The sequence below is a fragment of the Calliphora vicina genome, chromosome 3 (genome assembly GCF_958450345.1).
Source record: "Calliphora vicina chromosome 3, idCalVici1.1, whole genome shotgun sequence".
Lineage (NCBI taxonomy): Eukaryota > Metazoa > Arthropoda > Insecta > Diptera > Calliphoridae > Calliphora > Calliphora vicina.
In genome coordinates, this window is record NC_088782.1 from 17,442,501 (window position 1) to 17,460,473 (window position 17,973).

At 29.7% G+C, this 17,973-nt stretch overlaps 1 protein-coding gene across 1 annotated transcript in view; it reads right to left on the reverse strand.

The window, feature by feature from the left end:
- Positions 1–2,857, reverse strand: part of LanA (laminin subunit alpha) — a 32,837-nt gene extending 29,980 nt beyond the window's left edge. Inside the window, exons 1-2 of the mRNA XM_065503132.1 lie at positions 2,519–2,857; positions 1,959–2,105 (exon numbers count right to left, since the gene is read on the reverse strand). Coding sequence (XP_065359204.1) covers positions 1,959–2,105; positions 2,519–2,743 — 372 coding nt within the window. The 5' untranslated portion in view covers positions 2,744–2,857. The remainder of the gene's footprint in view (positions 1–1,958; positions 2,106–2,518) is intronic.
- Between the last annotated feature and the right edge of the window lie 15,116 nt (positions 2,858–17,973).

Consider the following 17,973-nt stretch of genomic DNA (forward strand, 5'->3'; position numbering starts at 1 on the left):
CTACAAATGAATTTAACTTTAATCAGACTTTTTATTTCTTTTAATTTATTTATTTAATACAAAAATCTTTTTCTTTATTTTGTTTTGTTTTGACATTTTTGTTTGGACAGCTGATTTTGATACATAAATAATCGATAAAAATCAGAGATGACAGTCATTCGTTCGTAATTCATAAGGTAATTCAAACTGAATTACGTACGAACAAGGTAATTCGCACTTGAAATTTTGTATGGCGAATCATGTAATTCAGTTCGTAATTGGGGGTTGAATGACGAATGAGAGCGTGAATGACGAATAATGCCGTCGTGTGAACATGGTATAAATGTAATTTATGTTTAAGTAAAACATATTGAATGAAAAAAATATTATTATTCAATTTGATTAATAAATATTGATGCTAATGAGAATGCGAATGAGAACTAATGAGAATTAGTTTTGATGGGAATGGTTTATGGAATGAATTGCTGACATGTTTTAATTTCAAATTAAGAATTTAGTGAATTAAGCTCAAATTGAATAAATTAATTCAAAGCTCTGAATGAAATCCACAAGCAAAACTTTTATCATGTCGTAAAGACTGGCACTTATAAAGTTTTTTTATCGTCAACAAGTAGAAGACTATATTACTATGATTTATTTCTACTGAATCAAATTAATGGCAAATTTAATTCTTAGCATCTCTTTTCAAATGTTCCAAATAGATAACTAAAATCCTATGTTCCACAATAATTGCAGTTTCTTAGATCAAACTTTTTGAATTTTTCGAAAATTTTCTTCTTAAAGTAACAATATTCAAATTCATAGTCATTTTTATTATTTCAAGGGAATCGATAAATTAGGATGCCTAATTCAGAAGTTATCAAACTCTATGATCTCATTGAAGAAATAAAGTGCAGATTATCGTACTTTTTCAATTCAAATTAATATAATTATTAGATTGTGTAATTGTTTTGGATATTAATAGAATTTTATTATAATTACAATGTATGTAAGTATTTCATATTTGCTCAGCTTTTATTAAATTTTTTAATGAAGCCAATTACACAACTGTAATTGAGTGAGCACGACAAATATTTATGTCTATTAATTGTTCAATGTATAGAGCAGCTTAAAGAATATATCAATCGTTTTTAAACCACTTTCCGGACCATGTAAACCTTTTTGACAATGTCTAAGTCTCAATTTTACACGATTATTTGATCAAATTTCTTACAGAAATATTGCTTTTGAGCTCAAAAATCAACTATTCCTCTTATTGTTGAACTACACCATTTCTAATTATATTTAGAACTTTCCAAATATATGTATTTCAGAAAATTCTAATTCTGTTTTAGAAATTTGTAGTTGTATATCAGAATTTTTTATTTGAATTTCAGAATTTTCCAATTGTATTTCACAAATCTTCAATTGTATTTCAGAATTTTCTATTTATATTTCTGTATTTTTAAATTAGACTTCTAAAGTTGCTAATTGTATTTCAAATTTTTCTATTGAATTTCAGAATTTTCTGTCTAAATTCACAAATTAGAAAATTCTGAAATACATTTATGGAAAACATAAAATTCTGAAATAAAAATAAACTGAAATATAATTCTGAAATATAGTTCAAATTGACTAGGTTTTTGAATACAATAGTTCATTCGGCTTTGAAATTCTGAAATTGTATTCCTTTCATTTCTTTAAGTGCTTTGATTTTTAACCTTTCTTTTAAACAGGTTGTTTCTGAATCCTACATACTACAACTTGGCGCGATCGCATGATATGTTTAATGTTATTTTTTTGTTTATTTTCTTAAACAAAAAAAAAAACGAAAAACTGTTGAACATTTTTGTACATTTTGTTGGGTGTCTAAAAGGTTTTGGGTTTCTTTGTTCAACTTGTTTAAAAAAGTGTGTGAACGTTTAAATAGTTTAAGGTTTGTTTTCTTTATTTTTTGTTTTGTAAATTGTTTTGCTTACCTGACCAAAATCGATGGTTAAATTGACTTCATTAAATTTCATACCACGAGACAATGGAGGACTCTGCCACCATTGTTCAGTGCCATCAATAGCATGTTCGGGTGCATGATTCTTTTCGGGTACGGTAGGATCACAATGATCGCAGACCTATAACAAAATAAAAATGAAAATTATGTTAAAAAAAAATTCATTCCAAAAATAAAAAGACCAACACATGTGTTTTATTTTTCAATTTTAGAAATTTCTAACTTTAAATTCTTTAAAATGTAAAAAAAACACACATGTTTTCAAATAGTTTTTTTAATTAGAAATACACACATTATCATGTGTGTATAAGTAAAACAAAATTATTTACATAAAAATATTTATGTATTGAAAAATAGTTTTCAAATAATTTTTTCTTTAATTTAAATACACAAAAAATTTAACAAAAAAATCACTTAAATATTTGCTTAATAAACAAAAACCTGGTTTAAGCTATTTTATTTATTTAAAACAAATAAATATTAAACAAAAATCTCTATTAATTTAATAAAATAAATTGAATAACCATATCATACCTGACCCTGAATAACTGAATATATATCATTTTCGGTATTGGCTCCCACTAATTTACAATACAATTCGGGTCCATCGGTGTCACTGCCACAAGTGGCGGTGGCATAAATTTTACGTCCCGTAGCCAAGTTAAAATATGGCGGTGTTAGTTCAGCATTTGTGCAGCCAATGATAAAGACCACGCCCGCTATTATTAAAAGCAATGGGGCTAAGCGGTTAGACCCCATTGTGAAAAGAGCTAGTTTTTAATGCTCTCTAAAATTATTTTTTTTAAAGTCCTTAAGAGTCCTTTTTTGTATAATTTTCAATTTTCTTTTTTTTTATTTTTCACTTTCTTTTCTTTATTTTTCAATTCGTTTTCACTATTTATTTATTCTTTTTATTTTATGAGACCATCCAACCGCACTGGATGACTCTTCGCGAGCAACTGATTTCAAAAATCTAAAATGATTTTCCTTAATGCCTTCGTGCGTCTGGTTTGGGTCAATTCTTATCTTTATATTTTTTTTTTTGTAACACCACCAGCAAAAAATTCATTCATTTATTCTTTCAACTTCGCTGTAGGCGTCTCTGCCAGCATTATGCTGTGGTTGCGCCTGAGTATGTGTTTGAAGAAAACTGCAGTTTTTGTACTCATTTAGTCTCTTTTTAGTTATAAAGATCTCAGTTGTGCTCAAATGTAAACAAATCTTGTGGAATTCTCAAAACAAAACAATGAATTTAAAATACCGGCCGGGTTTTAGAGAAGAAGAAAATAAAAAACATGATAATATTGATTAATTAATAAGAAATACTTATCTACTTTAATACATATTCAATAATAAATTTATGCATACAGTGATTAACAATTGCATGATTATTTAAAATAGTTTTTTTTAATAAATCGAGTTTCTTCAAAAACAAAACAAAACTTGTCGAAAGGACAAAAGTAGAATTTGTACTTTGAAAGTAGTGAAAAATATTGTTACGTTTTACCCTTCTCAAAACGTTGGCTTATTTCCTTTAAATAAACCGGATACTTTTGATTGCAAATAAAAGCCGTTTAGTAGTTTGAAAATTGTAACAACTCTTTATTTATTTAAAATGTACAACAGCAGAATTAAATAGTCACTCAATGTTTTTTATATACGTTTAGAAATTCAGACACACTTTATAATGTACACGAATTCACTTGAAAAACACAGCACACTTTAAGGCACTCAGTTGATGTTTATTCGAAAAGCGTCTCTGATAAACTCACTCACGACTGCAACCTCTGCCACTATTTATAACACTGCCATCTGCACTCTAGATTTCTCTTTAACTGTCTAGAGGTTTCTAATACATACGCCATCTGTGGTGTTCTTTAACTGAATATTCGAAATCGAATATACGGTCGCAGCAAACAGCGTTGCCAACTTACGATCAATGGTCAACTGAAAGCTTTTATTCAATGTTAATAATGCCCACAGATATGTTACAGTTTGCTATTACAGCACTGTTATTTGAAAGCATTAGGCTACTTTTAAATCAGCCGTTAAAAACTTTACATTTGAATACAAGTACAATTTCGAAACAACATCATCCTCGCTTATGAATTTAATACAGGTTTTATATTTAAATTTTTTTATTCCTTTTCATTGAATTGAAAGTAATGCTCTTTAAGTAATGATTTTATTATGACTTAAAAATTAGGAAGTTTAACAAGTTTTTAGCTATTATTTCGAAACAATTTCTACAATTTATTCAAAGTATTGGCCATACGACCTTTTGCCATCTTTCTGGCAACATATGTATGGATTCGGCGCCAAAATAACTGCTCAACTTTTGAGGCCAAGATCTAATCAAGCCAATTTCGGATACTCTGTTCTGAAGTGAAGCATATCCCAGAGATAGTGTTCTCCATCGATCGAGGCAAATAGTATTCGTATGGGGCAAGGTCTGGACTATAAGGCGTGTGAGACAAAACTTCCAACCACTTATTTCTAAATAGTTTTTAACAGATATTGTAACATTTGGTCGATCGTTGTCATGATGGAATATTACGGTTTCATGTCTGGCCGCATATTCTGGGCGATTTTTGGAAAATTCTCGCGAATCGGATGCGTTCAGTACAGGTTCCATGTGATGGTCTGGCCAAATTTCAGCAGCTCCTTCTGCTCCCACCAAATACAGATCATACAGATCGGTTTGTTTTCCGAGCTTCTCAAACGATCTCTTATGCTTCGGGTTATCGTAATGTAACCATTTTTCATCGCAAGTAATGATTCGGACATGTAAAATCGCATTTCAATGTCTCTCGACTTCAATTCGTATGGTACCCAATTTCCCTGCTTTTGCATGAAATCTACTGCTCGAAAACGTTTTGAAATTGCTTCTTGAGTAGCTCCCAATGATTTTGCAAAATCTTGTTGAGTTTTACAACAATCTTCATAAAGTAATGTCTCCAATTCATGGTCTTCAAACTTTTTTGGATGCACTGGGCGATCTTTGTCTTCCGTGTCAAAATCACATTGGAAGCGATAGAACACATTTACCATAACTTCCGACATATGACGCATTTTTGGCACTAATTTCGACATTTTCGAAGCAAAAAAACTTAGTTGTTTACACTATAATGTTCAATAAATAACTAAGTGAGAATAAATGACAGATATTTATCCTTCAAAATGACATATGGGCAATTCCATTTCATCGTACGTGACATTTGTACGCCTATAGAGTGGAATAGATTTTGCAAAAATAAGAGTATCTGAAAATTAATTTGGTCTTTATGTTCCATTTTAAAAATTCGAAACATTTTTGTTCAAAATAACGATCTTAATAAGAATATATCGTACGTGACATAAAACGGAAGTAATCAGAGTCATACTACATGCTTATTGGGCGCTTAGTTTTCGCCACATTAGCCTAAAACACGCTAATTAAATTAAAAAATTAAATATAGTCAGTTTAAACTATTATTTTTACCCTTAAAATGTTGTTATAAAAAGCTCTAAATACCTTCATATAATAAAATGTTTAAGTTTTCTCATATTCAAATCATTTTGAAAAAAAGTTTCAAGGGTTTTTGTGTTTTCAGTCGTGTAAATGCCCATATAGGTTATTAAAAACAAAAACCGCGTTCAAAATATATTGTAAATCCCGCATTTTTAAGTCATTCACCCAATATTATTGGACAATTTGTTTAACGAATTAATTTTTACTGAAAACTTGTATTTTTTTGAAGAAAAACTATACCATATTTGGGGATATTTGAAATTTGGTCTGGGGTCAGTTGGAAAATGCATCTGGCATTGCTGGTTGTAGTAAATATAATAAAATTTGCTGTAAAGTAAACGTTTATTTATAAATAAGTGTTATGATTTATGTTGCATACCTTAAGGAGGCATAATTGTTTGAAATCTGACACAAGTTTAAAAATATCAGTAGAGGCATTTAGAATTAATTTTAGAAAGTATAAAACTAAAGAAATAGTAAACTATATTTTAAATTAGTTTGTAATACATATAACGGGTAGAACTTACGAAAAGGTTAACTGTCAAACGAACTGTCATACTGCGCTCACTTTTTGACATTTATGATCAGTATAATCTGGCAAATCATCATGAATAAATTGAAGCATTAACAACGCAACCAAATTATCAAAATTTACTTTGAATATAAGTCATCGATTTGTGCAACTTCTAGACGACTGTTTTATCACAAACTTGGGTTCAGCGATGAGGCTAATTTTTGGCTTAACAATTTATTAAAACAATTTTCCATTTCAAAGGATGCCAAAAACAAAAGACTAAAGACACAGACAATAAATAATAAAACCCAACAAACCAAAGAACTAGTAAAAGGATGTCTGACACAACTAGGGTTTTTATCCTGGGAATTCCCGGTACAAATTTCCCGGGAATTTTGCCAATTTTTCACTACCCGATTCCCTGGATTTTTAGTCGGGAATCCCGGGAATTAAAAACTGACGAAAATACATAGAAAACAAGCTAGAACTGTATTTTTTCACCAAAAAACAGTGAAAACTTTTTTACAGTTTTTTGCTTATATCTCGGCAATAATAGACCACTTATTATTATTTATTTGGGGTTTTTCGTATGAAAATTTAAAAAGTGAATTCATTATTTATAGAATTTATTTCTTATTGAATCATTCTAATTTCTTTAAATTTCTTCTTCAAATCCATAACAAAATACTTCATATATTTATTAATTGATTACATTTTTCTTCAATTCAAATCTAGTACAAAAAGGCTTAAGACAATTTTTTCAATTAATTTTGATTTAACAAAAATTTGATTTAACAAAAATTTAATCATTAAAAGTTTGAATAAATTCTATTATTAATTAACTTTAAAATTAATTCAGTTTAAACAAAGGCTTTGGAATGAATTTAAAAAGTAAACATTAGGAACGGATTTATTTAATGAAAGGCTAACATTCTTTAATTACGGATTAAGATTTTAATGAATTAAGCTCAAATTTTATTAATTAATTTGAAGCTCTGATATTTAATAATTATAACACTAAGTTTTTATATGAAATTTAGCTATAATATTCCTAATTTACAGTATCATTATATATTTCGGGAATAGACGGGTATCCGGGAATGTAGAAAAAAATTTCCCGATTCCCGGGAATCAAAAAAAGTCGGGAAATTACAAACCCTAGACACAACTTTACGTATGTAGTAATTCCTTGTGTGTGTTTGAGTCGATCCCTGGATGGGTTAGATTCACAATTGATCTATATTGGTACAATGGGCGTGGCACTTCCCATACGAAGTAAACATTTATTATTGCATATCTGGAGTACTAGTGGGAGTCTTCAAACTTTGTGTCAGCTATGGCAGAACAACGTCTGCCGAGACAGCTAGTTATATAAAATTTTCCATTATTCATTCTCCTTTTCTTAAGGTAGTTCTTCTACATTTTCTATTAAATATTTGCTTTATTTGTATTATTTTCGAATTTATAGCCCGTAAACATAAAATTCACTTAAATCGACTAATCGAAAATAAATGCGAAGGTGACGACTACCATTAACTTGAAAAACTGTTAAATTGGAAATTGAAATTAGCAACGAAAATCATTTAAAAGCTAAACGCAAACTGCAACTAAAAATACTATTTATTTATATCATAAACAAAAGCAAAAGTGGTTTAGAAAAAATAACAAATAATAATAAAAATAGTGGTGCAAGAGATAAAAACAAATGAAAAACTTGTCTGCAAAGTTAAGTTTATTGCTACTAATACAAATTGTATCTATTACTTCATTTCGGTGATCTACTAGTTCTAGAGCAGTCAGTCTGTTTTATTAAAAACACATCATTATATGGTCAAATGTGTTGAGGTATGAACAACTTGAAAACTCAAAAAAAAAAAACATTTACAAAATGCTGGTGTAAACAATAATAGTAGCAATTAAAAATTTGTGGAATTATTCTTTCAGGGGTAAAAAATAAACTGGATTATGTATTAAAAAGCAAAGGCGAACACTTATAAATCTTGTGGAAGGGAAAATATATGTATATTTACTTTCAAGTTTTATTTTACTTTTCTTTGAGCAATTTCTAGTTTTCAAAATGAAATTACCTCTATAACAACAAGTATAGGGTAAACCCAAAACTTAAGTTGAGCTCCTTTCGAACATGTTTGAGAACATTTAGCACTGTTTAAGTTGGAAGAAATTTAGAATGGTATCGTCTTACAATCTGACTTTATGTTACATAAAGTAGTTTTGTTATTGTTTTAATTTTAGTTATCAAAAACCTCTCTCTTTTCTCTAAACATCATCTTGTAGAATTTCATGATCAATATTTAATTTTCAATTTTTCAAATTAAATTCAATTTTCTTGTTCATTACAATTTAAGCACACATTTTCATGGCATTTAATTATTTTTTTTTTCTGACCACATTTAGTAGAATATCTCCAAATGACCAACCAACAAAATCTGTGCAACTAGTTTGGTTTGTTCATTAATGGTCATTAATACTAAACATTCAAACAAATATTTATTTATCTGCTTGCAGACCAATGAAGTGTGGCAGCAATTTTTATTTTTGTTTATTTAAATATATAAATTCTTCAATATTTATCTCAGGCATATGGCTGGTTAAAATAAAACTATTAGATGAATTGAAAAGATATTTAATTAATGATTGCTGTAGTTAACTTAAGTTGCGATTCAAAAATGATCAAGTTTAGGTCGATTAAATAATACCCCAGCAAAAACTTGCATTACCAAGTAATGAGTTAAAATGCTAAATTTGACACTTCAGAACTTACACCAAAACCATTTAACTTATTATATAAATACGGTGATGTCATTCTAACAAAGTGGCCACTAATTCACCTTCGTGAGAAGAGTACATATAAGTTTGTCATGCCGTTTGTAACTTCCATAATATAATTTTCCTACCCTATAAAGTATATATATTCTGGATCCACATAGATAGCGAAGTCGATTAAGCCATGTCTGTCTGTCTGTTGAAATCAACTTTCCGAATAACTTACATACACGATTCATACATCAATATCACCGGAATTCTTCCAGCTCGGTATTCAAAATTGAGAAAATCGGTTCACAAATGGCTGAGATATAAGGAAAAAACCAGGACAACCTCGATTTTTGAACTATATCTGGATTACTATGTCATTAATATAGACAATATGGATATCTAATGATAGATATTTCAAAGACCTTTGCAACGATGTATATAAGACCATCATAGTAAGTTGGACCTACAATGGGTCAAAATCGGAAAAAATATTTTTTAACCCGAATTTTTTTTTTCACCACAAGTGTTTTTTCGCTAAATATTAAAAAAAATTGAAAAAACAAAAAAAAAATTTTTTCAAATTTAAAAAAAAAAAATTTCAAATTTAAAAAAAACAAAATTTTTTTTCCAAAAAATTAAAAAAACAACTTTGGAAAAAAATAAATTTTGTTTACCTAAAAATATTTAAAATTTTTATTTGAAGTATAATTCGGTGAAGGATATATAAGATTCGGCTCAGCCGAATATAGCTCTCTTACTTGTTATACCCTTCACCTTCGTGAGAAGGGTCTGTCTGTCTGTCTGTCTGTCTGTCTGTCTGTCTGTCTGTCTGTCTGTCTGTCTGTCTGTCTGTCTGTCTGTCTGTCTGTCTGTCTGTCTGTCTGTCTGTCTGTCTGTCTGTCTGTCTGTCTGTCTGTCTGTCTGTCTGTCTGTCTGTCTGTCTGTCTGTCTGTCTGTCTGTCTGTCTGTCTGTCCGTCTGTCTGTCTGTCTGTCTGTTGAAATCAGTTTTCTGAAGACCCCAGATATCTTCGGGATCCAAATCTTCAATAATTCTGTCAGACATGCTTTCGAGAATTTTGCTATTTAAAATCAGCAAAATCGGTCCACAAATGGCTGAGATATGAGGAAAAAACCAAGACAACCTCGATTTTTGACCTATTTTTTTACCTATATCTGGATTACTAAGACATTAATATAGACAATATGGATATCTAATGATAGATATTTCAAAGACATTTGCAACGACGTATATAAGACCATAGTAAGTTGGACCTACAATGGGTCAAAATCGGGAAAAAAATTTTGAACCCGAATTTTTTTTAAAAAAAAAAAAATTGAAAAAACAAAAAAAAAAATTTTAAAATTTGAAAAAAAAAAATTTTAAAATTTAAAAAAAAAAAATTTTAGAATTTAAAAAAAAAAATTTTAAAATTTAAAAAAAAAAAATTTAAATTTAAAAATTAAAATAACAATCGAAAATTTTTTTTTTACAAAAAATTCAAAAAACAACAAAATTAAATTTTGTTTACCTAAAAATATTTAAAAATTTTAAGTATAATTTGGTGAAGGGTATATAAGATTCGGCACAGCCGAATATAGCACTCTTACTTGTTTACTCTCACTTAGTTATTGAAGATTATAGTGTAACCAGCAAAGTTTTTTTTGCTTCGAAACTGTCGAATTTTGTGCCAACAAAGCGTCATATGCGGGAAGTATTAGCTCAACATTCGAGAGTAGGTGTGTGCAGTTCAAAAGTGGTTATTTTTATACGGAAAACAAAGATCGCTCAAGACAGCCAAAATAGTTTGAAGACCAAGAATTGCAGGCATAACTCCAAGAAGATTGTTGTAAAACTCAAAAAGAGCTTGCAAAATCATTGGGAGCTACTCAATCAGCCATTTCAAAATGCAGCAGGATTCATCCAAAATCAGGGAAATTATGAACCATACGAATTGAAGCTGAAAGACCTTGAGAAGACCAAGAATTGAAAGCATAGCTCCATGAAGATTATTGTAATATTCAACAAGAGCTTGCAAAATCATTGGGAGCTACTCAATCAGCCATTTCAAAACGCAGCAGGATTCATCCAAAATCAGGGAAATTATGAACCATACGAATTGAAGCTGAAAGACCTTGAGAGATGATTTTGTTTGTGTGAAATGCTGCTTTAACGCCATAAAAGAAAATCATTATTCATCACATTTCGATAACCCGAAGCGTAAAAGATCGTATATGAAGCTCGGGCAACCAGCCGAATCGACACCAAAGCCAAATATCCATGGCGCTAAGTTAATTATTTGTATTTGGAAGGAGCAAAATATAATTTTTAGTTTTAGAAACTAAATAAATATGTAATAAAATCATTATTTATTAACGAAACTCAATGAAAATTTCAATGTTTTTTAAGATTGTCATTCTAAATAAAAAGGTGTAACAAAACTTGTCAAAAGGTCAAACAGAATCCCGCAATTCCTAAAAATTGAAGCGAAAATCCCAAAAATGGTATTTTTGTACAATTTTGCCTATAGGGTCCACATTTCCCTTGGGGCTGGGAAAATACTTTGGATATAAATGGGGAACACACCAAGGTTTCAAAAGCTGTTTTTCGTTTTTTGATCCCGGCTTTGGGATTTTAGAACATGTGGCCCAAAGTTTAAATTTTAATAAAAAATAGGTCAAATTCCGAAGGACATAGGGGCGACATATTCAAAAAATGGGACATGTTTTTTATACCAAAATGTTCTCCATAAAGATACCTTACAGAAAACATAAAATTGTTATATGTTCTTAAAGTCACCTTTTTACCAAAAAAAAGCAAAAATCAACTATTTTTTGAATACTTAAATTGAAAATTGTTTATTTTTGGATCCATAATTGATATTGCTCTGAAATCTTTTGTATATTATTATTAGTAATTTAGTTGTCTAACCAACAAAAAAAATTATAGTCCATTCGGTCCAAAAATCGGACCTATATTTTTAAAAAAGCGGACCAAGGTATGGCAAAATTTTAAAATTTCCATTTTCAAATGCCTATAACTCGGAAATTATAAGAGATAAACATTTTACATGTCGAAGGTACCCTAATTTGAGCTCCCATAGCGCCCCTGGATCATTTGTAGGGCTCATTTTAATAAGATAAACTCGAATACTCCTTGGCTACGCCGATGTCAAATTTTATTCCGATCGGATGAGCCGTTTAGAAATGCCAGATTTATTTCCAAAAAATTTTGATTCTGCCCCACTGTGCACAAATCAAAATAAAGAATAAAAATTAAAAAAAAAACTTTCGCATTTTTAATTCATACACAAAATAATTTTTATAAACTTCATTGACATTCGTGTTGTTAACAGGTTCGGCCCCTGGTCTGATCTAAATAACAAGCCACAGGTTTTACTGATTTTCCAAACTAAAGACTTTTATTAAGCTCTTTTTAGCTAAAGTTGTCTAGACCTTTTATAGGGTACCTAAAATCTACCATAAATAATAGAATTTATTTAAAAACATTACACAACTTAACCAACAAACAAAAAAAAACACGACTTGCCGCAAAAAAAAATCTATTAATCATGCCACAGCTTATAGTGCAACTTATTGCAGTTGCTGTTCTTTATACAATTCTCAAGCAGCAACGATTGTACATTCTGTTTGCCACTTGCCAAAAATTATTAACACCCAACAACCACAGCAACAACAACTGAACCAACAAAAATACAAACAACTACAACATCAGCCGGCCACCTTGCTGCGGTTCATATTTTTGGTGGTTTTCGTGATTTTTTTTAATTCTTTTTTTTCATACTTACAATTTGTTCATTTAATGTTTTTAACATTTAACCATTGCATTTAGATTTTTTGGCTTCATTTCCGTTCTAACGTAGCAGCAAGACACACGCAATATTTTAAAAATAATTTCAAAATAAAATTCAAAGATTTTTTATTAAAAAAAAAATAAAGTAATTAGTTTAAACTTGTCTACATGGTGTTATTGAAAATTTTAAAATATTTAATAGGTTAGTGAAATAATGGAAATATTTTATGTTTTAAGCAAAAAGATTTTAATAAATTCTTTTATTTTCAACAAATAATAGGCTGTGTGACGCGAGTTTATAGTGAAATCTGTCAAAATGTCATTTCGTATAAAGTGTTGCGCTATCAAGTTTTACAAAAGCAGTGACAGGCTTTGTTAATATTAAGTAAATTAGTTTTAAAAATTATAAATTTAAGAAAAACAAAGTACATATGTGCAATTAATATAAAATTATTTAAAATAAATAGTTATGTTTAATAAAAACAAACAAGCAAATGTATTTTAATTCAATTTATTGGTACTTCGCTTGCAAAATATAAGATGGCTGTCCTGCACAGAACAGATGGGTCGACCTGGTTCGTTTACGATACGGGTAAGTCGAATCTACTTATAGAATTCTGAGGTGAACATATAAGGCTAATTGTTTCTTTTATTACAGGACACTGCATAATTGGGAAACATAATGCTAGAATAGGCGCGGATCCAGGGGAGTGAAAAAGGAAAACCTCCCGAACCGAACAGTTTTAATATAAATAAGTAAGAGAGCTATATTCGGCTGTGCCGAATCTTATATACCCTTCATCAAATTATACTTCAAAATAAAAATTTTAAATGTTTTTAGGTAAACAAAATTTTTCTTTTTTTCCAAAGTTGTTTTTTCATTTTTTTTTTTTTAAAAAAATTCGAATTGTTTTTTTAAATTTTAAAATTTTTTTTTGTTTTTTAAATTTTAGTAAAAAAAAATTTTGGTAAAAAAAAAATTCGGATTAAAAAATATTTTTTCCGATTTTGACCCATTGTAGTTCCACATTACTATGGTCTTGTATAAGTCGTTGCAAAGATCTTTGAAATCTCTACCATTAGATATCCATATTGTCTATACGAATGACTTAGTAATTCAGATATAGGTCAAAAATCGAGGTTTTCCTGGTTTTTTCCTTATATCTCAGCCATTTTCTCGATTTTAAATAGCAACCGAGCCGGAAGAATTCCAGAAATATTGATGCATGAATCGTGTATGTAAGTTATTTGGGGGCTTCGGAAAGTTGATTTCAACAGACAGACAGACGGACATGGCTTAATAGACTCCTCTATCTATAAGGATCCAGAATATATATACTTTATAGGGTCGGGAAATTATATTGTGGAAATTATAAACGGAAACTTAGGTGAAGGGTATAAAAAAGGAAAAATATAAAATAAATTTTACTTCATTTGTCCCTCCAAATGGTTGACCAGGATCTGTTCTAGAAGAATGAGCCTACGGTTTAATGTCTACTGCAGAAGTAGGGTTTTTTTCCCGGGAATTTTGCCAATTTTTCACTACCCGATTCCCGAGATTTTTAGTCAGGAATCCCGGGTATTAAAAACTGAGGAAAATACATAGAAAACAAGTTAGAACTCTATTTTTTCACCAAATAACAGTGAAAAGTATTTTACAGTTTTTTGCTTATATCTCGGCAATAATAGACCGCTTATTATTATTTATTTGGGGTTTTTCGTATGAAATTTTAAAAAGTGAATTCATTATTTATACAATTTATTTCTTATTGAATCATTCTAATTTCTTTAAATTTCTTCTTCAAATCCATAACAAAATAGCTTCAAAAATTTATTAAATGATTAAATTTTTCTTCAATTCAAATCTAGTACAAAAAGGCTTAAGACAATTTTTTCAATTAATTTTGTAAATGATTGGATTTAACAAACATTTAGTCATTTAAAGTTTGAATAAATTCTAATTAATAGGGCCCATACACAACACCATCATTATTCAGCAATGAATTGATTGTGCAATTAAGCTTGAAGCACACATTACTCCAGCATGCTGGTACAAAATTAATTTTTTACCAAAAATTGTGTGGAAAAATTGTTAATGAATAATGATAAACAAAAACGAAAAATGATTGAAAAAAAAAACGTCTTTGCATGAAGAAATTACTAGAAAACCAAGGAGAACTAGGACACACTAAACTTCTAAAAGAAGATGGTAAATTTTTCTTCTCTGGAACATTCCTGATCTTCCAAAAATGGAGTTTATCGTAATACCACAACGAAGACTCCAAAACATCATCTGTTCCTGCAGTATTCGAAAAACGTTGATTCCATCATGCTGGTTGACGCACGATTCCTGATTGCTGGTTCAATCAAAAAAATATCAAACTATTTTTGATAAAGCACCAGCAGCTGGTACAATCACACCACAAGGTCATACACGATCAATCAGCTGGCACAATCACTTGATTGCACAATCATGATGGTGTTGTGTATGGGCCCTATTACTTTAAAATTAATTCAGTTTAAACAAAGGCTTTGTAATGAATCTAAAAAATTAATTATTAGGAATGGATTTATGGAATGAAAGGCTGACATTCTTTAATTGCGGAATTAAGCTCAAATTTTATTAATTAATTCGAAGCTCTGATATTTAATAATTATAACACTAAGTTTCTATATGAAATTTGGCTATAATATTCCTAATTTACAGTATCATTATATATTTCGGGAATAGCCGGATACCCGGGAATGTAGAAAAAAATTCCCGATTCCCGGGAATATAAAATGGTCAGGAAATTAAAAACCCTATGCAGAAGCTGTCGAAACGAAGAAGGGGAGAACACTGTGATCTTCCATTGAAACTTGAGGAAACGTATTCTTGGAAGCCCCTTCCTCTCGTATTTAGATGAGTTATCAAGCATGAATCTGAGACGCATTCAATTCTTCATCAGAAAATCTGGTTGGTTCAATTGGATCATTTCAATAAATCAAGTTTTGAATGGACCCAAGTTAGCTGCTTGTTGAGTGTCTGCTCATGGAACCTAACTATACAAATGGTTAGTATTCAATAATTATTTCAAAAGTTTGTTAAAAAAAAAACCTATAAATTTTCCTATCACCAAAATCTTAATCTTCAAATCAACTTTTTTCAAACATGCTAACCTTGATACAACTCTATTCGAAACAATTCTTTGCCAAACAAGTTGGTTGCATGAACATTTTACCTCAAATAGCTGCAGCACACTTTGATTAACAACTGCAACAGTTGTAACACCATAAAGCTGGTATAATATTTAATGTTGGTTGGCAAGCAACAGAACTTAATTCAAGTTGAGTTGAGCTCCATTTTAGCCAACAGCCAGCCAACCAGCCAGCAGTAGTAGTTCAAAGAACTTTTGCAGTTTGTTTTGGTAAACAAACAATAAAACCACCAACCAACCAGTTGATGAAATTACACAATTTTCAGCTACACTTACCAAGGACACTGCTAGTTGCTACTAAACAAAACATTTCTGTTGGTTTTAAGTTTAACACAGTTACTTAATTAACATTTTGTTTTTTATTTCGTTAAAACATTCTATTATCTTGATAGTCTTGAAAAATACACGTAAGTAATGTTAGAGAAAAAACACCATGGAATAATATGTTAGATCCAAACGATCTTGGACTCATATTAAAGTTGCCACCAACTGTTTAAAGCCAAAGATCGCTGTGGCCAGTCAAAAAATTTTAAAGACTGGAGGCATTACTCCATGAAAATTGTTGTCAAACTCAACAAGAGCTTGCAAAATCTTTGGCAGCTACTCAAGCAGCAATTTCAAAATGCTTGCGAGCAGCAGTATTCATCCAAAAGCAGGGAAATTGGATAACATACGAACTGAAGCCGAGAAAGACAAAACCCGATACGTAAGAGATGATATGTGAAGCCCGACCAACAAGCCGAATCGACACGAAAGCAAAATATTCATGGCGCTAAAGTAATGTTCTGTATTTGGTGGTAGCAAAAGCTGCTGAAATCTGGCCAGACCATGGCAGGGAACCTGTATCGAATGCAACTGATTCGTTTGAAGCGATCATTGGCCGAAAAACAGCTTAATAAAAACCGTAATATTCCATTATGACTACGCTAGGCCACATGTTGACTACTATTTGTCTCGATCGAAGCGGAATGCTCTCTCTGGATTCCTTCTTGGCCTCAAAAGATGAGCAGTCCTTTTCGCTCGGAATCCATATGTTGCCAGAAAGATGGGAAAAGTTCATAGCAATAGCCACTAAATTTAAATTGTAAACCTTTTTCAAAATAGAAACTAAAAATTTAAAAAAATTTCACATTTTTAAGTCATAATCCCAATATATCATCACAATATCGATGGTAATTGCATATACCCATAAAATTTTCGCTATTTAACAATTTTAAATTACTATTGAGGTATGAACCGGATCAGCTAGTCCTTTATAAATCCTAAGATGTTCTAAAAAATCTAAAATTTATTTAACACAATTTTTTAATATTTGAAATTGAAGTTTTGAAGCTGACTTAAATTATAAATGAACTATACAAAAACCCTTCAATAATATATACAAAATTTAAAAAAAAAAATTCAAAATATTTTTTTCAAAATATTTTTTTTTAATTTTTTAAACTTATTAGCAAAAAAATTAATGCAAAATAATTTTTTTTTTTATTTTTTTTTTAAAAAATATTTTGTTTTTTTAATTTATTAGTGAAACAAATTTTTTGGTGAAAAAATATTTTTTCCCAATTTTAACCCATTGTAGGTCCGACTTACTATGATGTTATATATATCGATGGCTTAATATAAAAAAGGCGTAACTATTTTTTTATTTTTAAATATCAATGAAAAAACGTTTATAAAATAACTTCATTAAAAAAAAAGATATTTTAAATGAGAAATAAAATGTGATGTCTCTTCTTATTAAAAATTGCATTAAAACTTTTTTTGTATCTAAAATTGTATGGATTTTATTAAGTTTTTTCCTTCTCCTGTAAAGTAACAAAAAATCGAGTTACGCCTTTTTTATATTAAGCCATTTTGTGGGATCACAAATGAAAAATGTAGAAATTACAAACGAAATGACAAACTTATGGTGGAGGGTATAATCAAAGAATATAAATATATATATGAGCGGACCGTAATGATAAAATCCGCCATAAGAAATTTTGCTTATACATGATGCGCATTCTGTAAAATTTGGTATAATTAATATAAATTGACAAGTTAAATGTGAAACACAACAATTTGTATTTTAATAATAAACTTGTTTATAGAACGCTAACTGTAGCCAAACTTGTAAAAAATAAAATTTCTGTAGTTTTCTAGGGAAAGCAAAAAGTGCGTACAAATTATAAATAAAACAA